Genomic DNA, 27,590 nt, shown 5'->3' with positions numbered 1-27,590 from the left:
TTGACGAACAAGCAAGTTCCTGCCCCTTCTGCAGCTGTGGTGTGTTCATTTAATTTAATTTAATCAGCCACACAGCAATTATGTGCGGAGCATTTCTGTATGCCTGACGCTGTGTGAAATGTTGGGGATACATTAGGGAGAAAACCAACACGGTGCCTGCTGGGGCTGAAATCTAGAGGGAGGACAGACACTAATCAAAGAGCAAACACCAAGAGTAAAATGACTCTGACAAATGCTCGGCAGGAAAAGCCTAGGGGCTATGAGAGTGGAAAACAAGAAAATCTGACCTAATCTGAGTGAGAAGAGAAGGCTTCTCAGAGGAATAGACACATGAGCTAAGATCTCAGGGCTTCCATAGTTTTGTGTCAAGGAAAACAAAAGAGTGTTTCAAGGAGAGGAAATATATGCAAAGCCTTTGTTCCAAAGAGGCACAGTGAAGGGGCGCCTGGGTGGCTCAGTTGGTTAGGTGAATGACTTCAGCACAGGTCATGATCTCACGGTTCACAAGTTCGAGCCCCGCATCAGGCTCTGTGCTGATGTTTCAGAGCCTGGAGCCTGTTTCCAATTCTGTGTCTCCCTGTCTCTCTGTCCCTCCTCTGCTCGCGCTCTGTCTCTCTCTCATAGAGAGAGAAGGGCATGTGAGTAGAATCTAGAGGGGATAAGGATGGAGTGTTTCATGAGAAAGGACTGAGAATCAGTGTCACAAGTTTCTGAGAAAACGTAGGGCCATGGAGATCATTGTGGGTCTAAAAGATGTTTGTTTCAGGGCATGACGGGGAAAAGAAACCATATTTGCTAGGTTGAGAGAGTGAGTTTAAGGCAAGGAAATGGAGACAGAGAGAAAAGTCAGCTCTTAATCTGTGGCTAAAAAAAGGTAAGTAGTACATGCTTTTAATTTTTTTTTTAACATTTTTATTTATTTTTGAGAGACAGAGAGAGGTAGGGCACGAGCAGGGGAGGGACAGAGAGCGAGGGAGACACAGAATCCGAGGCAGGCTCCGGGCTCCGAGCTGTCAGCACAGAACCCGACACGGGGCTCGAACCCACAAACTGTGAGATCATGGCCTGAGCTGAAGTCGGACGCTCAACCGATTGTGCCACCCAGGCACCCCAGTGGTACCTGTTTTTTAAGATAGAAGAGAACCAAACATGTTTGCTTGACTATGGGAGGAATATTCCCAGATGGTAACAGAGGGAAGGGGAAGGAGAGAGGGAGAACGTGTGAACAGTAACTTAAAGATAACTGATAAGGCATGACGATGGGATCCAAAGAGCAAGTGGAAGCAGTCTCTACTGAGCAGGAGAGAGACCGCATCCATGATACGGGGATGTGAAAAGGATGCACGAGGATGTTTGGTTGGAATAGCCAACGGCATGGAGTTCACAAGGTGTCATCGTGAGGGCTCTGATTTTCCCTGTGAAACAGGTGGTGAGAACATTTCCTGCAAAAGAGGGAAGAGACAGAAGATTCGGGGGCAGAACCAGTGGTAGTGGAGGTTGGGTGAACAAGGTAAAGAGAGAAACACAGAAGGACTTCCTGGCAGCATAGGGGGCTCCTTTAGATGGGAAGGAAGACCCAAGGGATTTCACAGAAAGTGGAAGAGGTGAGAAAACATAGGAAAAGAACTTGGTTAAGGGGTTGGGCGTCCGACTTCGGCTGAGGTCATGATCTCACGGTTCGCGAGTTCGAGCCCCGCGTCGGGCTCTGTGCTGACAGCTCGGAGCCTGGAGCCTGCTTCGGATCCTGCGTCTCCCTCTCTGTCCCTGCCCTGCTCACGCTCTGTCTCTGTCTCTCTCTCAAAAGTAAATAAGCACTTAAAAACTTTTTTAAAAGAACTTGGTTAAGTCTAAACCAGTAGGTGTTGGCTCTTGGTAGCCATCGCCACGAATTATCCTACGCCATTGCTGTTGTTCCTTCCTGGCTCCGCAGTGGGTAGAGGGTGCGGAAAATACCAGGCGGTCTGGTGAGAAAGTCCAAAATGCCAGCCAACACTTCTTTCTGTTTAATTCATAAATACGCACACCAACCTTCCCCATGGTTGCCTTTCTGGGCCTTTGCCTTTTCTGCTCAGTGACTGTGCGATACGGGTGGGTGTAGAGAAAAAGGATAAGGATAATGGAGCTCTGACGAGAACGCGCATCACCCCTTCAGATCATTGATTCTTGTTTGCTTGGGTAGCCATGCCTGCCACACGGCAGGTGTGTAATAAGAGTGTTGGTGTGTAAGAGTTAAGAGGAACACGGTTCCCTGAGGACTAAGAACAACATATAGTCTTAAACAAACCTTTCCAACAGACCGTGGGTAATAGTCCATGAGTCAAACGCAAACCCAGGGGGAACCACCCTAGAGCGTCATCTATCCGCTGCGTGTAAAGTTGTTCAGTGTGACCAAGCACTATACTTGGACAAGGACAGCCCTCAAGCGGATCAGTTAGGGAAGGGCTGTGGGAGCAGAAGGCGATCCTACCGTGTTGGGGGTGGAGGCATCAGACACGGCCCTGCTGGACAGCGTGTAATTCTCAGGCTCGGCTTTGGCTTTCCTGACCCCTCTGAACCATTTCCCGTACTGCTCCCGGACCTGCAGGGGCGAAGCACGCTCTGGGTCAGCTCACTGGGCGGGGCGGGGACAGGAAGAGTCCCGGACGGGGGCCGGACCGTGGTACCTGCTGGCTGAGGAGGCAGTACACCAGGAAGATGAACGCTCCCTGCAGGCTGTTGATGATGGTGAAGAGGTAAGCCATGACGCGGGCAGCTGGCCCCACCTGCAGGACGCCCAGACACCACGTGCAGCCCAGGATGAGGAGCTGAGCCGTCGTTTTGAATGTCAGCATCCTGGGTAGGAGGAGAGACGAGGCTCGTGATGCACCGGGAGCAACGCAAGCCATTCTCCTCCCCGCCCCACGGAGGCTGCGTCACCCCCTGTCGGTGACGAGTTCTCAGACTGACTTGTGATCGGCTCTGATCTTTACTGTCAGTGATTCCCCACAGCCAAAATACCACTTGGGACCAGGAGAGTGTCTTGATTTGCATTGAGGAGGATAGGGATACCTCACAATGTAAGTTTCAAAAGTTTTACGGTGCTCCCTGGAGATCCTGAAATTCATTCAACCAACACCACCGAGGAGGCTCTGTGCTGGGACCTGAGCATTAAAAATAACAAAGGCAAAGGGCACCTGGGTGACCCCATTGAGTGGCTGACTTAAGCTCAGGTCGTGATCTCGTGGTTTGTGAGTTCGAGCCCCACACTGTGAGTGTGGAGCCTGCTTGGGATTCTTTCTCTCTCTCTCTCTCTCTCAAAATAAATAAATAAACTTGAAAAAAAACAACAGGGGCGCCTGGGTGGCTCAGTCGGTTAAGCGGCCGACTTCGGCTCAGGTCATGATCTCGCGGTCCGTGAGTTCAAGCCCCGCGTCGGGCTCTGTGCTGACAGCTCGGAGCCTGGAGCCTGTTTCCGATTCTGTGTCTCCCTCTCTCTGACCCTCCCCTGTTCATGCTCTGTCTCTCCCTGTCTCAAAAATAAATAAAACGTTAAAAAAAAAATTTTAAAAAAAAAAGGCAAGATTTCTCTTTTCATTTGGAAAGGATAACGGTAGGAACGTGGAAGAAATAGCATTAAATCTGCACAAAGGTCGCTGGAACAAAGGATTGCCCTCGCCTCCCAGAAGATTCGACACTGGCTAGGATTTTCTCCGGAGAAAGGACGGGAATAAGGGTGAGAAGGAGCCTGCACTGAGCGGGGCAGCAAGTGGAGGCTGGGCTGTGGAAACAGCCACAGGCTTTTCTAAGTGCTTCGTGGGAACATAAATGTTCCCTGCACCTTCGTCCTAGGATTCCCTGGCAAAAGTCCAAAGAATGTTTAGTGACCAAGGTCAATTCTTCCTGTTGCTGAGGGAAGCAACAAGCTGGGGCTAGAAATGGACAGAACATTTCGGCCAGAGTGCCAGCTCTTCTGACTGAGAAGGTCAACTACACCTCTTTACTCTGGGTCCCCTCAGAAGAAACACTAAGGACCACCGAGGCACACGGCTTTGCCCTTTGGACCACCTATGCCCGTGGGGTTGTCACTCTCTCCTCCACCTTACCTTGTGTTCTGGAGGGTGGATACGTCGCTGTTGAGGGAAGACAGCTTGCTTTGCAAAATCCAGAGGGTCATGAAAAACAACACTAAATTGACCTTCGGGAAACCACAGAAGGTTTATTGAGTACAATTTCAGTCGGGTATCTGTCTCCCAGCCTGCCCCACATCAATCCCACATTTAAGTCGTTTTCATATTAAGTAACCGTGTTAGAGCTCATAGTTTTAGGAGCAGTCTTAGAAAACCAAACCCCCCCCCAAAAAAAAATGACAATCCAGGGACATTCCTGCCCCTGTCACCGCCCCCCCCCTTATAATTCTGCTCTTCTAATGACCCTCAGCTGAGCATTAAGGATGCTCTGACATCATCACTCACAGAGATAATGACACAGACTGGTCCCAGGAAGCTCCATATAAACATCTTTGCTGGATGGAGCCAGCAGCTGAGCAAGAGAGAGAGAGTAAAAAATGCATTCATCCTGAGGAATGTAGAACAATTATATAAATTCGTTCATTCATTCATTCATTCATTCATCAACAAATACTGACTCTTCCGTGACAGGCTCTGTCATTGGCAAAGAAAGTAAACAGTCTTAAGACCCACAAATCTCACGTGGAGTAGGAGACACATAATTAAACATACTGTAACAATAAAAATGTGCAGCTATAAGAATGTAGCATTGGATGTCATGCTTAGTTTGGAATCTGAGGGATTTGGATGGTGAAGGAAGATTCCCTAAGGAAATTATATGTTTAGTTGAGTTGTTTTTTTTTTCTGTTGTTTTGTTTTGTTTTGTTTTGTTTTGTTTTGTTTTAGATAGAGCACAAGCAAGGGAGAGGTGTGGAAGGAGAGAGAGAGAGAGAGAGAGAGAGAGAGAGAGAGAGAGAGAGAGAGAGAGAGAGAGAGAATCTTAAGCAGGTTCTGCGCTCAGCACAGAGCCCAATTTGGGGCTCAATCCCACCACCCCAGGGTCGTGACCTAAGACGAAACCAGGAGTCAGACACTCAACTGAGCCATCGAGGCACCCCTTAGCTGAGATATTAATGGGGAATGATGTTACTGAGATAAACAGTGTTGGAGCAAGGGAGAGGCCCACAAACATGTTAACAGTTCGGGAGAGTCGTGTGAGCCATCCCTAACATGGTTTTAGGGGCCTTTCTTGCACTGTTCAATCTAATTTTTTTTCATCCTGCTGCAAAACCCATCAACTTATTTTAATTTTGTTTTTCATGGCTTTATGGAGATATCTTTTACATACCATAAAATTCACCCATTTAAACCACACAGTTCAGTGATCCTTAGAATACTCGCAGAGTTGTGCGACCAGCACCAAAATCTGACTCGAGGACATTTGCGACTCCTTAAGAGAAATTTCGTTCCCGGGGCGCCTGGGTGGCTCAATGGGCTGAGCGTCTGACTTCGGCTCAGGTCGTGACCTCCAGGCTTGTGAGGCTGAGCCCCGGCTTCAGATCCTCTGTCCCCCTCTCTCTCCGCCCTCCGCCCTGCTTTTGCTCTCTCTCTCTGTCAAAAATAAATACACATTTTTTTTAAAAATAAGTAAAAAATAAAGCGTGAGGACTTCAGCCAAAATCGTTTAAAAAAAAGACATTTCATGCACAGAAGCAGTCACTGTGTTCCTACTCCACTCCCACCGGAGCCCCAGGGCACTGTTAATCTGCCTTCTCACCTAATGGATTTGCCTACTGTGAACACTTTACATAAATAGTATCATGCGATATGTGGCCTTTCGTGACTGAATTCTTTCATTCAGCGCCGTGTTTTCAAAGTCCGTTCACATCACAGCACATATTTATGGCTGAAAACAATATGTCTCATTCTTTTTCTCACGGCTAAATGATATTCTGTGTGTGGTCAGATCATACGTGGCCTATCCATTCGTCAGTTGAGGGGCATTCGGTTGTTTTCAGTTGTCTCCAATTTTGAATACTGCTGTTATGAGCATTCGTGTACAAGGGTTTGGTGGGGTTTTTTACATTTATTTGCTTTTGAGAGACAGAGAGAGAGAGACGGAGCACGAGCGGGGGAGGGGCAGAGAGAGAGAGAGGGAGACACAGAATCGGAAGCAGGCTCCGGGCTCTGAGCCGTCAGCACAGAGCCCGACGCGGGGCTTGAACTCACGAGCCGTGAGATCATGACCTGAGCTGAAGTCGGAGGCTTAACCGACTGAGCCACCCAGGCGTCTCGTACAAGGTTGATTTTTTTAAGTTTATTTTTTTTGAGAGAGAGAGAGAGAGAGAAAGAATCCCAAGCAGGCCCTCTGCTGTCAGCACAGAGCCCAACACAAGGCTCAACCTCACAAAGCGGGAGATGACGACCTGACCTGCTTAACCAAATGAGCCACTGAGACGCCCCGTGTGTGAACCTATGTTTTCATTTGTTTGGGGTATGTACCCAGGAGTGGTGTTGGTTGGTCGTGGTAGCTCTATATTTAACCCTGTGAGAAACTGTCAAACTGTGTTCCAAAGTGACCGCACCATTTACATTCCAACCAGCAATGTAGGAGTGTTCCGAATTTTCCACATCCTGGAAAGTAGTGTTTATTGTCTTTTTTTTAACCATTTCAACTAATAGGTATAAAGTAATATCTCATTTACAGTTTCTGACTTGCATTTTCCTGATGACTAAGGCTAGTGAGCATCTTTTCGTGTACTTATTGGCCATTTACCTATCTTTGGAGAAATGTCTATTAAAATATTTTGTCCACTTTTGAGTTCATTTGTTTATTCAAATAATCTCTATAGCCCCCCATGGGGGCTTGAATTCATGACCTCAAGATCAAGAGTCGCATGCTTTTCCAACGGAGCCAGCCAAGGGCCCCTATTTTGTCCATTTTTAACTTGAGCTATTTGTCTTTTGTTGGTGAGTTATTTGATTTAATTTTAACCCCAGCACAAAACAGATATTCTCTTATGACCACACATTGGTAATTAATGCATAGAGAGCTTAGGCCTATTGCTGAAGATTTTACTGATAGTGACAGAATTCACTTTTGATCCTACATTAGGGTAAAGTAGAGAGTGAGCAGGGCATTTCAGAACAGTGGACAGGTGCACCTGGGTGGCTCAGTTGGGTAAGCAACCAACTCCGGCTCAGGTCTTGATCTCATGGTCCATGAGTTCGAGCCCCACATTGGGCTCTGTGCTGACAGCTCAGAGCCCGGAGCCTGCTTCGGATTCCACGTCTCCCTCTTTCTCTGTCCCTTCCCCACTCGTGCTCTGTCCCTCTCTGTCTCAAAAATAAACTTTAAAAAGCATGAAAAAAAATTTTTTAAATGAAAAGAGCAATGGACAGTTTGCTAGGCCATTTCAGGACAACTGAAGTATAGACGAAAAAGAATGTAAGCAAGAAAGAACTACAGTGTCCAAGAAAGACACCTGGAGACAGCTCAGGTGAATCAGGTGAGCATACGTTTTAGCAGCACGTTGTGGTTAATAGTGCATGTTCTGGGAACTGACCTCCTGAGTGGAGGAGTAAGGACCTTGATGAACTTGCTCTCCTTCTAAAACAGCAAAGATACAAGCAAAACAACTAAAACCAACCACTTTGGAACTGTGGCAACTACCCAGCACCACAGAACAAGTTGAAAAATAGTCTAACCAAGAGACACTACTGAACCTCAATAAGATTGTGGGGAGAAAGGAGTCTGGGATGTTTTAACTCAGAGCTATCTCAGTTCTGTCTCTCCCCAGCTTAGTGGTGCAGCAGCCAGAAGTTGACAACGTTGAAGACAGCAGAGAGATCTGACTATTTTGGAAGCTCCGTAAAACACATCATCATCACCCCCAGAACACAACCAAGTTTTTTTCTAACTCTGTAGTTTCCTAACTCTTTATTCTCTAAATTTGGTGCCTATTTGATTCGACTGAGAAATCATGGGGGAGAGGAGAGCTGACTCTGGGGCATTATCAATACAATAACAAATTATGGCCCCATTCCCAGCTGCCTAAGTCTGTGATTTCAGGTGGGATCAAAAGAACTTGTCCGGGGGGCGCCTGGGTGGCTCAGTCGGTTAAGCAGTCGACTTCAGCTCAGGTCATGATCTCGCGGTCCGTGAGTTCGAGCCCCGCGTCGGGCTCTGTGCTGACCGCTTGGAGCCTGGAGCCTGTTTCGGATTCTGTGTCTCCCTCTCTCTCTGACCCTCCCCCGTTCATGCTCTGTCTCTCTCTGTCTCAAAAATAAATAAACATTTAAAAAAAAAAAAAAAAAAAAAAGAACTTGTCCGGGAATTTAAAAGGAAATACTGGACCACTCAAGGACGATGAAAATTTTTGAAAATCTCTGAAATATTCCTGCAAATCTGAGGATGCATAAGGGTATGGCTCCACTCAAAAAAGGCATGGGGAGAAAAGAAAGCACTAGTCTCTGACCTCTGTCTGACCTTGAGGCTTTGTGCAATCAGAAAGTGAAAGCTAAGACTGTTATGTAAACTTCCTGAAGTTTGAAGGTGCGGTCTTCTCACACAGATACCTTTTTAGAAGAATGCAAAGTATATAGGCAAAGCATTTAAGGAAATCTTCCGGAACAAACAGTTGGTGGCCACTAAATAAACTGACCCAGGTGCGACCAACACCCTAGGAACCCATGATTAAAAACAAAAATAAGAACTTTAAAAAAGCTAGCAGAGAACTCAGGGAACACACACTGCAAGGAATGGCCAATCTACAGAATTAATCCAGGAAAGTCACTAAACAAACAAACAAAGACACCAACAAACCAGAAATAACAACATATCTTGAAGGGTGGAGGAAACTGAAACAGCAGGATTACAATATATTATCTAAAATATTGAGTTTTCACAAAAAAGTATAATATACCCAAAGAAACAGGAAAATGTGCAACATACACAGAGGAAAAAAATCAGTCAAAAGAAAGCATCTCTGAGAAGGCACAGACTTCGAATCTTGTAGATAAAGTCTTTACATCAGTTATTACAAATATATTAAAAACACAAAACCATTTCTGAAAAATGAAAGAAAAGTAGGACAACAATGTTTCACCAAATAAGGGATATGAATAAAGCAAGAGATATTCTGTATGGAACCAAATAGAAACTCTAGAGTTGAGAAATACAAAAACTGAAGTGAGAAATTCACCAGAAGGGCTCAACAACAGATTTGAGCTGGTAAAAGAAAAAAAATAAATAAATTTGAATATACATCAACAGAAACTACGCAGTCTGAGGAACAGAAAGAAAATAGGATGAAGAAAAATGAACAGAACCTCAAGAGATTTATGGCATAGGACAAGTGCTCCAACACATACACAGTTGGAATCCCAGAAGACAAAGCAAAAAGGGCAGAAAAATACTTAAAGAATGAATGGCTAAAAACTTCCCAAAGGTGAAGCTCAAGGAACTACAAGTGGAATAAATTCAAAGAGATCCGCACTGAAACGCATCATAGACCTATTGAAAAAAGGCAAAGACAAAATCTTTAAAGTGGCAGGAGAAAGTTGATTTTTCATGTACAAGGGACCCTCAATAAGATTAACAAGTGACTTCTTGCCTGAGATCATGGAGAAGGCAGTGGAATATCATCTTCAAGGTATCAAAAAAAAAAAAAAAATGATGGTCAACCAAGACTTCTGTATCCAGCTAAATTCTCCTTGAGAAATGAAGAAATGAAGGCATTTCAAGATAAAAATAAGATCATTCTTGTTTGCTAATTGGTCACAAGAAACCCTAAATAAGTCAGGCTGATATGAAAGGAGACTAGAGAGTAACTTCAATCCAAACAAAGAAATAAAGAGCACCAATAAAAGTAACTATGTGGGTATTACGAAAGACACTGAAGTATATTTTTGTTTGTAATCCTTTTCTTCTCCTGTGTTAAAAGATAACCACGCAAAGCAATACTTTTAAAACTGTGTCAATGGGCTTGTAAGGTACAAAGATATAATTTTTATGACAGCAATAATAAAAAGGAGGAGGAAAGGAAGGTAGGGATATTAGGTTGCACAATGGTTTTTTAGATACAAAATCCTAAGCACAAAAAGCACAAAAATCCTAAGCACAACAAAAGAAAAACTAAGTGGACTTCATCAAAATTAAAAAACTTCTCTGCTTTAAACTTTTCACTTTGCAAGAAAGTGAAAAGACATGGAGAGGTAGAAAATATCTGCAAATCACAAATTGATGAGGCACTACCATCCGGAATATACTAAGAACTCAAAAACTCAGCAAGATGACAAATAACCGAATTTAAAAATGGACAAAAGGTGGGGCACCTGGGTGGCTCTGTCGGTTAAGCATCCGACTTCGGCTCAGGTCATGATCTCACAGTCCGTGAGTTCGAGCCCCGCGTCGGGCTCTGTGTTGACAGCTCAGAGCCTGGAGCCTGCTTCAGATTCTGTGTCTCCCTCTCTCTGACCCTCCCCCATTCATGCTCTGTCTTTCTCTGTCTCAAAAATAAAAATAAGCTTTAAAAAAAATGTTTTTTTTAAATGGACAAAAGGTTTGAAAAGGTGTTCCTCCAAAGAAGATATGCAAATGGTCAATAAACACGTGAAAAGCCACTCAGCATCACTAGTTATTGGGGAATTGCAAGTCTGAACCACAATGAAAGAACACTTAAAACTCATGCAGAAGGCTAATATTAAAAATGCAGAAAATAAGTGTTGATGAGGCAGAGTGTGGGGAATAAGCTTAAGAATCCCTGAGCTTGCACCGATGGGTTAACAAGGCATAAGGAAATAGAAAGCCAGAGGATGAATGCATCCAAGATTAGGTAAACAAGATTAGGTATTCAGGGTGGAAATGCCTCCCAACTTAGTACAATAGCAGAAAGCTGCTTTCCAAGAAAGGAAGGACCCAAATAGGTAAACAGGTAAACAGGGCTATAGACCTCAGTAAGGCGAAGTTGCCCAGAATGGAGCTAATTAGCAAAAGAAACATGCCTCGTTGACCCTGAGGTAGCATGTTCTTTCTTTCTTGTGCCCTAGGCAAGTTTAGGTAAACAGATGTGGCGTTTCATGTCTGCTGTAAACAACCACCTGCTTGGCTCCAGGACTTTGTGTTGTATTGACCCAACCCCTACCACCGCATATCTTCAAAACCCCCTTTTCCTCACGCCCATGAGGTAATGTTCACAGTTTCATTTCTTTGTGCACGTCCATCATGCCTGTAAGCCTTCTGATCCTAATAAAAACAGAGCAAGGACCCTTGCCTGGGGCTCTTGTCTCCTCCCGGACATTAGCCTCTCTCGCATTTTAATCCTGCATCCACTCTCTTGCTGGACGAGTGAGAACTCCAGACCCAGGGCCAATGACAATGCAGAGCAGTTAGAACCCTCACATGTGGCTTGTGTGAACAGAAACTGGGGCAGACACTTGGAGAAACAGATGACAGTTTGTCAAAGTGCTAAACATAGATCTGCAAGGTGATCCTGCAGTTCCACAAATGGATATATATCCAAAACAAAAGAAAACATATGTTGACACCAAAACTTACACATGTATATTTATAGCAGCATCACTCATAATGGCAAAAATGGAAACAACCTGGGGCGCCTGAGTGGCTCAGTTGGCTAAGCGTCCGACTCTTGACCTCAGCTCAGGTCTTGATTTCAGGGTCGTGAGTTCAAGCCCTGCTCTGGGCATGAAGCCTCCTTTTAAAAAAAAAAAATGGAAACAATCCAAGAGCCTCTCAAATGATAGATTGAAAAAATGCAGTATATCTGTATAATGGAATATTATTTACAAAACACCACCAGCAGCAGCAAGGAACCACAAGGAATGAAGTCATGATACTTGCTACAACATGGATGAGCCTTGAAAGCATCCTACGAAGTGAAAGAATCCAGTCGCAAGAGACCACAGGTATGATTTCACTTAAGTCAAATTTCCAGAAAAGGCAGATCCCTAGAGACAGAAGGTAGATTAGTGGTGGCCCAGGGGGCTGGGGTAGAAGAGGGTAACAGGACTGAGGAGGGAATGTTATTGTGTGTGAGGTTTCTTCTAGGGGGTTGAAGGTGTTCCAGTCATGTCCGCATGTCCTGGTGACGCATACATAACTCTATGATCATTCTAAAAAACACTAATCTGTACACTTTCCAAGAGTCAGTTTTAGGGTATGTGAAATATACTTCCAGAAAAATGTAAAAACGTGAAACCAAGCATTAACGGTGGAAATGTCAGAGTACAAACTCTAAAGCTCGACTCGCTGGATTTGAATCCTAGTTCTGCCACTGATTAGCCATTCCCCTTGGGGCATTTAATGAGATTACGTGTGGCTCGGTTTACTCACCTGTAATACGGGGCAAATGGCTCTGCCTACTTCATAGTTTTAGTGTGAGTATTCACCGAGTTAATGCATACAAAAATGGCTAGAAAAATTCATGGCATAAAGTAAGTACCTTGTACATCTTAACCGTGATATAAAAATCTATTACTTGATTACATAAATCAGCTCTATAACTCCAAATTTTTAAAAAACTGGAACATCTTAAAGGATTTGGAGAGAGAAGTAGATTCTATTTTTTTAATGATGCCCTAAGCGCGTCTCTTGATTTCAGTCTTGCTATTCAAAGGACAGAAATTTAAAGACATTCTGCTTAACTTATAACTTCCCACCAGAAAGATGTCCTAAGGGTGATTACTTAGCATGTCTTCTCTGTGTTCTGCTTGGGCATAATAAAAAATACTCCTCTCGTTCTGGTGGTGGCCATGATCCTGCTGGAGAAGATAGGGGTAGTGGGAATTTGCACTTACCTGGTGAGTGTTCCATAAAGGGAAGGTCTGGATGCAGCAGAAATGGCCACGATTAGAGCCGGGACTCCATAGCCCACAGGGAACATGAGTCTCTTCATGAACCTGCTCACACTGGAGTAGTTGACCACCGTCAGGTTGCGTGCCGTGAGGAAGAGGTGTAGACCCTCCAACAGCATCCAGGTGAAGGAGGCCAGGTAGAGATAGTGTAAGGCCCCCGCGATGATGGTGCACAGCAGCTGGGGGAGGAGGAAGGAGTCACCAGGAGGGACTGTCAGGGAGGAGGGTGGCCCCAGGACCCCTCCCATACCTTCCAGCGGGGAGAACTCATATATATATAGGGTCGAGTTGTTGAGAGAGGATTGTCTTCTGTTTCATCAGTCAACATGAAATAGGCTATTTACCCCTCCAGCCTCCCTGTCACCCAACGATATTGTGTTAAGGTATCAGTGCAGCAGGGCTCCACGAACTGAGCGTCCCGTGGCTCAGGGCAGGGGGTCCTCTGTGACAGTGTCAGTACCTTGATCTTGGTCTGGTTGATGGCCGTGAGGAAAAGCAGGTGGGCCAGGAAGAGGCAGATCGAGAGCTGCAGGTGGAGCGAGGTGCTGGTGTTCTGGATGGCTTTGCACAGGAGGAAGGTGAGGGCTGCCAGGAGGAGGCACAGCAGAGAGAGGCCCAGCCCCACGTAGGTGATGACAACCATCACAAGATCCTCCTCCTGGGACCCAGCAAAAAGGACATCACAGTCACAGGTCCTATATCAGTTGACTTCAAGTGGAATTTCATCACCCTGTGTGGGCCTGGCCTAATCAGTGAGCTCTCAAAGCTCTAGGCTCTTCCTAGAGAAAAGGATTCAAAGTTTGAGGGCGTTTGAGGTGAGGGAGCTTCTCCTGCTGGCCTCTGGAGAGAAATGTTGATACACTGTGTGGGGCCTAGAGAGAAGGAATGCAGGTAGCCCCTAGGAGCTGAGCAGGGTCCCCTGCTCGCAGCTGGAAAGAAAGTGGAACCCCAGTCCTACAACTGCAAGGAACAGAATTCTGCCAGCAACCAGGGAGCTCACAGGAGGACCCCAAGCCTCCGACAAGAATGCAGCTTTGGCTGACTCAATGGTCTCAACCTTGTAAGACCCAGAGCAGGCAACTCAGCTACGCTACGCCCGATTCTCGTCCCACAGAAACCACGAGACATAAATTTATGTTTCTTTAAGCTCCTACATGTGGGGAAACATGTTCGAGAGCGATAGACTTGGAAAGCAGCCTCTCTCAGGGATCTCACCTGCACGTGGCTGTGGGCCATGAGGACGGCAAAGCTGCTGAGGTGGGAGCACTGGCAGGTGGTGCTGGCGTCTCTGGTGTCCACCATCTCGCAGCCCGTGGTGGACCAATGACCGCCTCCATCCTGACTGTGCTCCCAGAAGACACAGAACGCCTTCTGCGTTGGCCCGGGCGTCACCAACTGTAGGAAGAGAGCATCGGTGGGAGCTGGAGACTCTTATCCAAAGCTGGTTTGCAAAGGGCTTTCCTGGGGGAAGGAGGCGCCCATGGAGGAGGCCCCCAGGACACAAAGGGTGATCTCGACAGTGAGGCTGAGCCCCGGACCCAGACCAGTTCCTTGCCCAGCCACAGACCCATTCCACCAGGACTCACGCGGTGGGAGATGATGAAGGTGACAGGGGAGCTGAGGTTCTGGGTGTCCTTGTTGCTCACAAAGGCAGAGACGACATCTGAGAGCAGGACAGGGGAGACCTCTCCCAGCCATTCCTTGCGTTCACGCAGAACTGCCTGCTGCTTAGGGTCCAGGACCAGGGGCGCCTCGACCAGTAACTTGCCCATCCCTGGAGTGGAGACGAGGCCCACCACAGAAGGACCTGAAGGACAAGGCCAATGTGGATACCTCGGGGTGCCCACCAGGGCCCCTTCTTCCTCAGATGGACCCTTTGTGGCCCCACTCTGCCCCCTACCACCCCGTAAGCTTCAGGTCCCCGTTTGTCACATCCTTGGGCGTCTTGTGACCTCCCATCTCGGCCGTTACCTGAGTCACTAGATCCATGCACCTCATCCAAGCTCAGCAGCATCTTTGCCTGGTTCAGACTCAAGGTGACATTTCTGTCTCCTTGTTCTTGCACCTTCAGGGACAGGTCTATGAGATGTCAGAGTTATTAAGGGAGTTAGGATAGTATTTGTGGCTGTAGAGGTTGTAATAATACTATCATTTATATGTGTTTACATACATACATACACACACACACACACACACACACACACACTGAATTTATAAAGGATTGTAAGAAAATTCTATGAGCAACTTTACACAAATTGGATAACCTCGATGAAATTAACAAATTCCTAGAGACACACAAACTACAAAAGTAACTGAAAAATAACTAAAGTCCAAACAGACCTATAACAGGCAAAAAGAACAAATCAGTAATCAAAAATTCCCCAAAATGAAAAGCCTCGACCAGATGGCTTTACCGGTGAATTCTGCCAACCATTTAAGTAAGAATTAACAAGAATCCTTTATGAACTCATCCAAAAATGGAAGAGGAAGGAATACTACTTAAATAATGTTATGAAGCCAACATCACTCTGATTTAAAAACAAACAAACAGATAAAGCCATTAAAGAAAACAATAGACCAATATTTCTTATGAACATGGATGTAAAAGAATCTTCAACAAAATATTAGGAATAAATTTACCCAAGGAGGTTCAAGACTTTTATCAGGGAAAAGTACAAAAATATTTTTTGAAGTAAATGAAAGACCCTGAATAACTAGGAAAACATTCTATGTTAGTGGATTAAAAGGCTTAATATTGGGGCACCTTAGTGGCTCAGTCAGTTGAACATCTTGATATTAGCTCAGATGGTGATCTCACAGTTTGTGAGGTTGAAACCCACATTGGGCTCTGTGCTGAGTTGTGGAGCCTGCTTGTGATTCTCTCTCTTTCTCTCCCTTTCTCTCTCTCCCTCTCTCTCTGTCTCTCTCTGTCTCATCATCTCTTTCTTTCTCTCATTCTCTCTCTCTCAAAATAAATAAATATCTTTTAAAATAATAAAAAAATAAAAGGCATAATATTGTTAAGATGGCAATATTTCCCAAGAGAGCTACAGATTCAATGCAACCCATACCAAAATTCCACCTTTTTTTTTCAGAAATGGAACAGTGCATCCTAACATTCATAGGACATTGCAAGGAGCCCTAATACACAAAATAATCTTGAAAATGAAAAAAAAATTGGAGTACTTACACCTCCTGATTTCAAAACTTACTACTAATCTATAGTAATCAGAACAGTAGGGTACTAGCACAAAGATAGACATACAGACCTATAAAATAAAACTGAAAGTCCAGAAATAAACCCATACATCTGTGGCCAACTGATTTTCTTCAACAAGGGATGCCAAGACTAGTCAATGGAAAAAGAAAAGTCTCTTCAGCAAATGGTGCTTGCACATCTGGATCTTCACTCGCAGTTAGAAGGGACCCTACCTCACACAACACACAAAAATTAGCTCAAAATGGGACAAAGACCTACATTTGTGAGCTAAAACTAGAACCGTCAGAAGGAAACACAGGTGTAAATCTTCACAACCTTGGATTTGGCAATGGATTCTTAGATAAGACACCAGTGCACACGCAAAAAAAGAGAAAGTAGAGAAAACGGATTTCATCCGACAGAAGCATCTGTTCATTAAAGTAAAAAGACAATTGGGGCGCCTGGGTGGCTCGGTCGGTTAAGCGTCCGACTTCGGCTCAGGTTACGATCTCACAGTCCGTGAGTTCGAGCCCCGCGTCGGGCTCTGTGCTGACAGCTCAGAGCCTGGAGCTTGTTTCAGATTCTGTGTCTCCCTCTCTCTCTGCCCCTCCCCTGTTCATGCTCTGTCTCTCTCTGTCTCAAAAATAAATAAATGTTAAAAAAAAAAAAAAGTAAAAAAAAAAAGTAAAAAGATAATCTGTGGAATGGGAGAAAAAATTAGCAAATCACATGTCTCATAGAGTCTACCATTAGAGCACATAAAGAACTCTCCCAACTCAACAACCAAAAGCCAAACAACCTGATTTAAAAATAGGCAAAGGACTTGCATAGATGTCTCCAAAAAAAAAGTATATAAGTTCATATATATATATATATTATATACAAATATTCAACAATCATGTGAAAAGGTATTAAATATCATTAGTCATTTGGGAAATGCAAATCAAACCCACAATGAGATATTCCCTGACATACACTGAAGTTGCTATTAGAAAACAAAATGTAAGCACCAAGTGTGGCTGAGAATATGGATATTGGAACCATTGTGTGTTACCAATGGGGATGTAAAATGGCACTGCCATTTTGGAAGACTAGTTTGGTCATTCCTCAAAAAATGGAACACAGAGTTACCATATTGCTGAGAAATTCCACCCCTACGTCTATATACATTGAGCCGAAAACAGTTATTCAAGCAAAAACTCATCCAGAAATATTCATAGTAACGCTATTCAAAATAGTCAAAAGGTGTCAACCCAAATGTCCAACAGGGAATGAATGGCTACACAAAAGGTGGTCAGTGAGTTCGAGCCCCATGTCAGGCTCTGTGCTGACAGCTCAGAGCCTGGAGCCTGCTTCAGATTCTGTGTCTCCCTCTCTCTCTGCCCCTCCCCCGCTCCAGCTCTGTCTCTCTCGCTCCCAAAAGTAAATAAACCTTAAAAACTAAAATTAAGTAATAAAATGGTGATGAACTTAAATATCAAATAATACAAAATTTACATTCTGAAAAATTTAATAAATTGTCTTCTTTTGAAGATGTTTCCATTTTGTATCTTAAATTCTTCATTAGAATGATTTCCTCTGCTGATAATGTATATTACAATGAAAATGTATACGATTTACAGTTTTATTCGTTTCTTTTCAACCTTTTAATTGGTTTAGGGAGGGTAACACTGAGATACAAGCATGGTCACTGGCTCCAGTGAGGTTGGGGGATAAACAGGTGGGGCAGGGCAGGGCGGGAGCCGGGGGCAGATCCCAGTACTTGCCTGTGCCTGCAAACGCACTGAAGGTCAATGTCCCACTGGGCAGGGCCTGGCTTATGTTTCTCAGGACGTCCTCCAGGCCAGCGAGCAGGTTCATGGCCACACGGTGCTGCTCTGAGCGGGGCAGCACCTCCAAGTCTTCCGGGGTCTGCAACAACTCATCCACCCCCCGTATGAGTTCCTGGGGGTGGGGGGGATGAGTGAATGGAGCCAGCGAGCCACGAAGACCCTGCCCACTCAGCCCCGGAGAACAGCCCCTACAAACTGATTGGTACATAAATGTGGTACTGGGGCTGATTCCCTGGGTCTTTGCCCCTGGAATCCAGCGCTCATGGTCAACCCTGTTCACAAATGCCAAGAATGACATAAAGCCCAATGTCCAGAAACAGCAAGAAGAAAAGTCATTTGTGGGTGCAGGTGGGTGCCCAGCAGTGTGAATACTGGCGTGTCTGCTCTCCCACCCTCCGTGGGGTCTCAGAGAAGCTGTCATGGTGATGGGGCGGCCTCCTCCCAGGCCTCTATGGGATGCCCAGGTTCTCTTTCTTCTCCTGAGTTGTGCTCTTACCTCGATGGTGTCCTGAGCCAAGGCCGGCTTGAAGTCTCTGCGCAGAACTTGGACTCTTTTAAAGAAGTGGGAGAGTCCCTGGGAAGAGAGGAGAAGGGGCGGGTCAGAGAGCCTCGCGTATGTGTGTTGGGGTGGGGGGTGGGGGGAGCTTGGGGAAATTGGGGGAATTAGGCGGGCGGCACAGAGGGATTCCTGCCTCCTGGTCCCTGCTGGGGCCACCCACCTGGCTCTTGATTCCAGGGGGTTCGGTCCAGGCAGGGAAGGACATCTCTGCAGGCAATAAAACAGCCATTTATTAGGTGTGAGAGTGTCTGTGTGTGTTGGGATGGCGGCTGGGGTCAGGTCAGACCAGGTACCTTGACAGGTGGTGTCCGTTTGCTTATTCTGGAATCCGGGTTTGAGCTCCCAGCCACGGCGGCAGCGGCACCTGTATGAGCCCATGGTGTTGATGCAGACGGTGGAGTTGTGGCACACAGGCGGCCAGGAGCTGCACTCGTCCACATCTGGGGACACAAAGATGGGACTCAGGCCCTTCTCCTTCTGTGTCCCGCCCCCTTTCCTCATATTAGTACCTCCCACCTTGGCTGGAGGTGACGTCCCCTGCCGACCCCACATCCTGGTGATGCAGGAGTTATGGGAAGTGTGGGGAGGCCTGACACATAGCACGTGAGCCCTGTACAGATGTGCAGGTTGTGAACTATTGAAACACCTTTGTCCCAGTTGGTAATTAGCTGTCGCCTGGGGTCTCCAAGGAGCCTGCTCCTCAGTACCCCGGCTCCTTCCCCAGGATCCCCGCCCCCACCCAGATCTTTTCCCATCGAGCCTCAAGAGAATTAACGGTTGGCACAGCAGGGCACCGCCAGCATTCATTCTGCTTGGGTGGTATGGGTGCCACTGAATACGCGTGCAATCAGCTGTTCTGAGTGTGGGTCTCTAAGATGTGGCATCTGAGCTCTGGACCTTCACAGACGGTGTTGTTTGGGCCATCGGGGGACCCAGGAATGGGCTTCCAGCCAGGGAGGCAGCGGCACTCATAGCTCCCAATGTTGTTGAGGCAGTGGGTGGTGGTGTGGCACGGGTTTTGCCCCGAGGTACATTCATTCACATCTGAGGACAAAGCCAGAAGGTCAGGGTCCCCTCCACTGGTGGCACCCACCTCTCACTGCCTGGCATCAGGGACCCTGCTGTTATTGCACGTGCTGCCCCCTGGTGACCTTCAACCTCAATCTCAGTGCACCTTATGATGGCCTCCCTGCAAGATGGGCGAGGCAGGGACCATGGTCCCCGGTTTACAGGCTGTGAAACCAGGGGGGAAACTGAGTCATGGGGACCAGACTTTCTTTCCAAGGACTCTCAGCTACTCCCTCCCCAGCTCTGGCCCAGGCTCCCTTTCCAGGAACTGGAAGCGACACCCTCCCCCTGCTCCCAAGAGGCAGGTGAAGAAGGGGCGAGACCAGGGGATGCTCACAGAGGCCAGGGGCTCCGCAAGGGAACCCGAGGCCCGGAAGGCCCTGCTACCTCCCTGCTCTGTGGTGGGCCATCTGGGGAGGCAGATCCTTGGGCAGAGCAAAGCCCTGGTGTTTCAGGAACCCAAGGCTCTTCTCCCTCCTCCGTGGGCTGCGGGGTCTGCCTGGGCCCCGCCCCAGCTCTGGCACAGCCTCACAGTCTTCCGGGGCCTCTACCTGAGCACACGTTCGGGTCGCTCAGGTTGAGCTCCAAGCCGGGTGGGCACCTGCAGGTGTAGTTGCCCTGGGTGTTGATGCAGATGCTGCGGCCTTTACAGAGTCTGGGTTTCAGCTGACATTTGTCCACGCCTGCAGGGGGAAGGAGAGGGTGTTGGAGGCCTGCCTGCAGCTGTTTCCTGGGATAGAAGCATCTAGAAGTCCCCCGCCGTCTCCTCCTCAGCGAGCGGGGGTGCCTTTTCTAATTCACATGGAGGCATCCTCTGGGCGAAGCATGGTGGCCCAGATGTTTGTCCATACGTTGAAATTCTTGGGGAGAATCAGGCAGAGCCTTGCACGGGAAAACAGATGGAGGCTGAGCGGAACAAAAACCCAAGCCAGGAAGCCAGGAGGTGTCTTCTCCAGGCAGGGCTGCTGGCCAGGGCCAGGGCCAGCCGGGGAAGATGGGCTCCTCCCTCCTCAAGCCTCCCTCCCCCATGTTTCTCATGACCCGGGGGTCTGGGAGGGCTCCCAGTGTGGCCAAGCGCATGTGGGCTCCAGGGGAGGAAGGACTCTTCCCGGCAGCCTTTGATGACGGTGAAGAAGGAGGATATTGTGTTGGAACACACATGCTGTGAGCGTGTGATGTACCTTGAGCCCTGGAGTTTGGAAAGGCATAGGAGACCAGGTAGGACGTTCTGTGGAGAAAGTGAGACTAGTGACCCCAAACCTCGTAGACGGGGAGACGGAAGGTGCGGGGTGGTTCTTGCCTTGACACGTGTTCTCACTCTCATTCCTGAACGCTTTCGCCCCAGAAGCAAGCTGGTATCCGGGGCTGCATTCGCAGTAGAAGCTCCCCTCTGTGTTCTGGCAGTCTGCAAATTTTCCACAGGACACTGCCAAGGGTGGCCTACACTCATCGATGTCTGGAACACAAGAGGACAAAGGGTCACCAGCCAAAAGAGTGAGTTCCCACAGGGCAGAGGCCCTGGCCGCCAGCCCTCCTCTGCCGTGGGGGCCCAGAGAGAACTCAGCTCACAGTTCGTCGGACCGAGCTGGAGCCAGCCGCTCCAGAAAGCCTGCAGACTGATCTGCTCACCTCTGCTCTCCGGCCGGGCCTGTCGGCACCTAGATCCATACACTCTGCTGTGTCGTGACGGGGGCTAGAAGGAGGTCTGCATCCCCCTCTGCGGGCCTCGTGGGCCAGATGGAGGCCCTGACTTGGGCTCCAGACCCTCCCCTCTGAGACCGTTTGCACCATCGGGAGGCTGGGGGTGGGCTCCGGTCAGAGGGACAGTGGCACTGGAGGCCACTCTCAATGCTGACAGTGGGGGGAGTCGTGGCTGGGTGACACTCGCCACTCACACCTGAGGCTAAAGGCCCCTGCCGTTGACAGCTTTCACCTCCCATTACTCACAGTGGCCCAAGTACACCTCACAGGGCCCATCCCCCACTCCCCCATCTCTGGTGTCAGGAGTTTTCAAGATGCCCCAGGGTGTCTCTGGAAGAGTCTTACTACCCCCAACCCTGGAGGAAGTGACCCTTATCAGAGCCTATCGCAGATACGAAATGAGGAAGCACCAAGAAGTTGCTCACAGCTGAGTTATTGCAAGGTGGGTTCCTGGCCTCCTAGCTCTTCCTGTCCTCTAAACGTGAGAGGAAAGATGGCCACGACCCTGGCCCCTCGGAGTAGCTCGGGGACCCACAGAGCAAGGCTGGACACCGTCAGCTATCCACGACCTCAACAACTTGATCAGGTGAATCAAAGGGCAGGGGCAGAACGTTGGGTCCCGGACACTCCCATCGGGGGACCAGAGACTTTCAGAGCCTGCAAGGGCTCATGACCTCGTGCTGAGTGGGGGTCTGGCAGCTGGTCTCCCCCAGAGCAGAGTCTCCTACCCGAACTCGAGGACTTCTTTCCGAGGCCCCGGGCCCAGGCTGTGGGCATCAGCCCCAGGACGGGACAGCAGGCGGGAAGAGGCACGGCCCGGTCTGGGCCATGGGACCGCCCTCCTGTCTTCTCAGATGGGGGCGATGGCTGGATACCCGTCTCCGGGGTCGTGGGATGGGGTGGGGTCCAGCGGGTGGTAATGAGGCGCGCGGGAGGGGAAGACACGACGAGGAGAAACTCTCAACCCGCAAACGTGCTCCCAGAAGGGAGCGGGGGTCCAGCCGCACCAGCCGCAGGCCCCCTGGCCGCGCTCCCCCGGGCCGGAGTCTCTGTGAGACGCGCGCACAGACGTGCAGGGGGTCCGCGAGGGGCGCCTCTCAGGGCATCGGGAGAGGGCGGCTGGGCAGGAGTCATACCACCTTTTTTTTCCGTGATGAAATTCACTTTCCCCCAAATATTAAATGACACACGGACGTTTGGAAGACAAAGAAAATGTAAAACAACGAAAACCAAGAGAATCGCCCATAAGGGTACCACACGGACTGCTGGGAAATATTAGATTTTTTTTTTTCTTTTACCTTTTCAAACATGCTAGGAATATTTTCCTTCGTTTTTAAAAAATACGCATCTAAGTCTATTTCGGTACATGAAGAGTATTTCTCGGTGTAAAATGGGGATAATTTCCTTTCTCTTCATTTTTATCGTAACATTCACATAATATTACTAATTGTGGGACTTTGGGACAAGTTCCTCAATCTCCCTAAGCCCAAATTTGATCATTTAAAGTTTACATATTTTTGAGAGAGAGAGAGCGGGCAGGCACGTGAGGGAGGGAGGGGCAGAGAAAGAGGGAGAAAGAGAGAATTCCAAACAGACTCTGTGCTGTCTGTGCAGTGCCTGACGAGGGGCTCAACCTCAAAAACTGAGATCATGACCGGAGCTGAGATCAAGAGTCAGGTGCTTAACCGACTAAGCTAACCAAGCACCCCCCAAATTTGATCATTTGAAAAACCAAGTAGCTCTGCTTCCTCATGGGTCTGCTGTGAACAGTGAGATGGGAAACCATGACTTTGAGGGGTCGGGAGTTCCCGGTGAGCTCACGCCAGGAGGAGAGCCTGGGCTTTCAAGTCCTGTGTTTCTTTCCTCCCGTTGCTTCCATTCTTTCTCCCCTTTCCTTGTGCAACGAGCACGATCATAGTAATAACGGCAATAGCCAGGCCCCTGTACCATCACAATTCTCCAAGCGGTTGGTGAAGATGTCCCCGGATGAAGATGTGAACCCCGGAGAGCAGCGACAGGCCGTGGCGTTGACACATCTGGAGTTCAGAGGGCACCACCGTGCACAGTCTGTGGGTGCAAAGGGTGAGAGGACAGAGACCACAGTCAGAAGCTTCAAGGAATGGAGGGAGCCAGCCGCCAGCTGGGGGTGAGGAGCAGAGGAAGAGAGGCTTGGAAGAAGAAAACACAGAAAACTCTGGACATTTGTGGAGGTAGAAACGGTTTCTCTTATCTCCAGAAGACCAGAGCCTCACTTGAAGAATATGCCCCCTTTGCCCGCTTGTCGGTGAGGGGACCCAGACCCGTGTATGTTACCCATGGGGCTGGCTGGGCAGACTCACCACTAGTCTTCTGGGCAGCTGCTCCCAATGGCAACAGCAGCTGTGTCAAGAGACCTGGGGCAGAAAAAACAGAGATGCAGTTTCAACCCTTGTCCACATGGTCATTGTTCCCGGGAGGTGGTTCTGATGCTACGGTCCATGGCTCTCCCAAGGCTCTTGTAACTTACGAAGTTTTGAGGACCAGTCCCTTTCCTTCCGTCTCCCTGGACTCCCCAAGGAGTCCATCACTAACAGACATAGACCTTGTGGAGCCTCAGTGCTATAGGTGAGGGGACAGAATATACACAGGTGACGTCAGGGACACAAGGTAGAAATTCCAACCTTTCCCGGTGGAGGGAGTGAATCTTGAAGCACAAAGTCCTCACATTGGCCAGGTTCTTAGTTCTCTGGCAATGGCAGAAATCTACCCTGAGGATTTCTCTCCCAGGGTCACTGTCCCCTCTTTGACATACATGTTTTGGGGCACACGAGAAGAACGTGGGTTTGGGCGTCAGACAGCCCCAAGTCTGAGCCCTAGCTCACAGCAGTATCAGCAGGGCAGGGAGCCCTGGAGTCAAGAGAGGGGGGGAGCTGATGACAGGTGAGGAGTGACAACTAAGGGCACCGTCAGGTAGAGCCACCATCTCCTGGTTAAGAGGCCTCTCCAGGTGCAGTACCAGGAGCGATGGGTCACTGGACAGGCTTTGTGGAATGAAAACGGCTGCAGGTGCGAAGGAATCTACCCTATAGGTAATCACTGGGTCACCTGTTAGAGTCTGTCCTTCCATTCACGGGAGGCATGATGCTGCTATGATAGTGTTTTGTTTGGTTTTTAATGAGATTAACAGTGAAATCAGTAGACTCTGATTAAAGCAGATTACTCTCTTGGCAAAGAAGAAGTCAAACTCTCACTTTTCGCAGATGACATGATACTCTACATGGAAAACTCGAAAGATTCCACCAAAAAAAACCTGCTAGAGCTGATACAGGAATTCTGCAAAGTCGAGGGACATAAAATCAATGTACGGAAATCGGTTGCATTCCTATACACCAATAATGAAGCAACAGAAAGGGAAATCAAGGAATCAATCCCATTTACAATTGCACCAAGAACCATAAAATACCTAGGAATAAACCTAGCCAAAAAGGTAAAAGATCTGTATGCTGGATACTTATGAAAGAAATTGAAGACACAAAGAAATGGAAAAACATTCCATGCTCATGGGTTGGAAGAACAAATATTGTTAAAATGTCAATATTACCCAAAACAATCTACACATTCAATGCAATCCCAATCAAAATTGCACCAGCATTCTTCTCAGAGCTAGAACAATCCTAAAATTTGTATGGGACCACAAAAGACCCCAAAGAGCCAAAGTAATGTTGAAAAAAGAAAACCAAAGCTTGAGGCATCACAATCCAGGACTTTAGCCTGTACTACAAAGCTGTAATCATCAAGACAGTATGGTCCTGGCACAAAAACAGACACATAGACCAATGGAATTGAATAGAGAACCCAGAACTGAACCCACAAATGTATGGCCAACTAATCTTTGACGACACAGGAAAGAGTATCCAATGGAAAAAAGACAGTCTCTTCAGCAAGTGGTGCTGGGAAAACCGGACAGCGACATGCTGAAAAACGAACCTGGACCACTTTCTCACACCAGACACAAAAATAAACTCAAAATGGATGAAAGACCTAAATGTGAGACTGAAAACCATCAAAACCCTAGAGGAGAAAACAGGCAACAACCTCTTGGACCTCAGCCACAGCAACTTCTTACTCAACACGTCTCAGAAGGAAAGGGAAATAAAAGAAAAATGAACTATTGGGACCTCATCAAGATAAAAAAAAAAAAAAAAAAAAAAAGCTTCACCACAATGAAGAAACAATCAGCAAAACTAAAAGGCAACCAACAAAATGGGAGAAGATATTTGCAAATGACATATTGGATAAAGGGTTAGTATCCAAAATCTATAAAGAACTTACCAAGTTCAACACCCTAAAAGCAAATAACCCAGTGAAGAAATAGGCAGAAGACATAAAAAGACACTCTTCCAAAGAAGACATCCAGATGGCCAATCGACACACAAAAAAATGCTCAACGTCACCCCTCATCAGGGAAATACAAATCAAAACCACACTGAGATACCACCTCACATGGGTTGCAGTGGCTAAAATTAACAACTCAGGCAACAACAGGTGTTGGTGAGGATGTGGAGAAACGGGAACCCTCTTGCACTGTTGGTGGGAATGCAAACTGGTGCAGCCATTCTGGAGGTTCCTCAAAAAATTAAAAATAGAATCACCCTACAACCCAGCAATAGCACAACTAGAATTTACCCAAAGGATACAGGAGTGCTGATTCATAGGAGCACATGTACCCAATGTTTATAGCAGCACTTTCAACAATAGCCAAACTATGGCAAGAGCCTAAATGTCCACCAACTGGTGAATGGATAAAGAAGTTGTGGTTTATATCTATGATGGAATCCTACTTGGCAATGAGAAAGAGTGAAATCTGGCCATTTGCAGCAATGTGGATGGAACTGGAGGGTATTATGCTGAATGAAATCAGTCAGAGAAAGACAGATATCATATGTTTTCACTCATGTGGATCTTGAGAAACTTAAGAGGGAGAAGGGAAGGGGAAAAATAGTTACAAACAGAGAGGGAGGCAAACATAAGAGACTCTTAAATACAGAGAACAAACTGAGGGTTAATGGGGGGTGGGAGGGAAGGAAAATGGGTGATGGGCATCGAGGAGGGCACTTGGGATGAGCACTGGGTGTTGTATGTAAGCGATGAATCATAGGAATCTACTCCTGAAGCCAAGAGCACACTGTATACCCTGTATGTTAGCTAACTTGACAATAAATTATATTTAAAAATAAAATAAAATAAAAATAAAGCAGATTACTCTTCATAATCTGGGTGGGCCTCATCGGTTGAAGACCTTACGAGAAAAAAAGGCTGACCACCCCCCACCAGGAAGAGCGAATTCTTTTTCCAGACTGACTTTGGAGTTGAGATATAACATCAACATCTCTGGAAACATCCCTAGGTTTCCCACCTGCCCTACAGATTTTGGACTTTCCAACCTCAAAAATCTCATAAACTAATTTCTTTTATTTTTTAATTATTTTTTAACGTTTATATATTTTTGAGACAGAGACAGAGCATGAACGGGGGAGGGGCAGAGAGAGAGGGAGACACAGAATCCGAAGCAGGCTCCAGGCTCTGAGCTGTCAGCCCAGAGCCCGACGCGGGGCTCGAACTCACATACTGTGAGGTCATGACCTGAGCCGAAGTCGGACACTCAACCGACTGAGCCACCCAGGCACCCCTATCTAGAGAACCTGGTGTAATACAGGCTGTAAAATGAGAAAGCTCTGATAAGTCCCCCAGTCTGGCCTAGAAATAAGTTTCACCAAATTTCTTCTTTGAGACATTAATATAATTGAGCTAGTACCATTCTTAAAATTTCTTGCCCGCTCTCCCCTACAAAGATAGTGCAAAAATCAGAAACAGAGCAAAACCCAGGAATAAAGCAAGGAACAGAGAAAATTCTCGGCCTGGATAGAGTTCTCTGATAGCTTTCGTGGCCTGTCCCCACTGTTATAATTCTACCTACCCGGCAGCAAACTTAGATGCCCGTTTCTCATGGTGAAGATATCAGCAAGCCCAACCACGGAGGATGCTGCCCAGTCTTGGTGTGTGTGTGTGTGTGTGTGTGTGTGTGTGTGTGTGTGTGTGTGTGTGCTAAAAAGACTTCCTGTTTCAAGTCTGACTTCAGATAGAAAGCTCATCATTGGATGAACTTAGATGAAACAGCAGTCTGCTGTTTCCCACACCCCGCCCCTCATATTTCCCTGTGATGACCATCTCTGAAACTCACACTTCCATTTTTAAGTATTTGCTTAGCATTTCCAGTATTTGTGCTGAAAGCCTCTTTGACGGTTTTTATATCTTTTTGATCTAGGAAGACCTCCCAATTATGAAGAATCATTCTCCTGGCTTTTTTGGCCCCTCTGAGGACTGTGGTTGAG

The 27,590-nt window shown here is 47.2% G+C and overlaps 1 protein-coding gene across 1 annotated transcript; it reads right to left on the bottom strand.

Annotated features, from left to right (window-relative positions):
- ADGRE2 (adhesion G protein-coupled receptor E2) lies at positions 1–27,252 on the bottom strand. The gene is made up of 18 exons (XM_053897237.1): positions 27,176–27,252; positions 23,559–23,612; positions 23,167–23,286; positions 20,819–20,974; positions 19,348–19,494; positions 18,611–18,657; positions 18,388–18,465; positions 17,826–18,003; positions 14,832–14,939; positions 14,447–14,667; positions 14,076–14,255; positions 13,321–13,518; positions 12,804–13,039; positions 4,452–4,518; positions 4,083–4,174; positions 2,664–2,832; positions 2,468–2,578; positions 1–649 (listed from the first exon to the last, which is right to left on the bottom strand). The coding sequence occupies exons 1-18, from the start codon at positions 27,204–27,206 to the stop codon at positions 542–544; spliced, it is 2,301 nt and encodes a 766-aa protein (XP_053753212.1). The 5' UTR covers positions 27,207–27,252; the 3' UTR covers positions 1–541.
- Positions 27,253–27,590: the final 338 nt, after the last annotated feature.

This window comes from Panthera pardus, unplaced genomic scaffold (genome assembly GCF_024362965.1).
Source record: "Panthera pardus isolate Hobbes unplaced genomic scaffold, ASM2436296v1 HiC_scaffold_8, whole genome shotgun sequence".
NCBI classification, from domain to species: domain Eukaryota; kingdom Metazoa; phylum Chordata; class Mammalia; order Carnivora; family Felidae; genus Panthera; species Panthera pardus.
This window is presented reverse-complemented; position numbering and strand designations above follow the sequence as displayed.

Excerpts from the sequence above, each read along its gene's own strand:
- ADGRE2 (XM_053897237.1), bottom strand. The coding sequence starts at position 27,206 with ATGAGAAACGGGCATCTAAGTTTGCTGCCGG. Across the intron at positions 18,658-19,347 it reads AAACAACACCGTCTGTGAAG|AGATGTCCTTCCCTGCCTGG; the intron begins GTCCAGAGCTCA and ends TATTGCCTGCAG. Across the intron at positions 13,519-14,075 it reads TGGCCCACAGCCACGTGCAG|GAGGAGGATCTTGTGATGGT; the intron begins GTGAGATCCCTG and ends GCTGGGTCCCAG.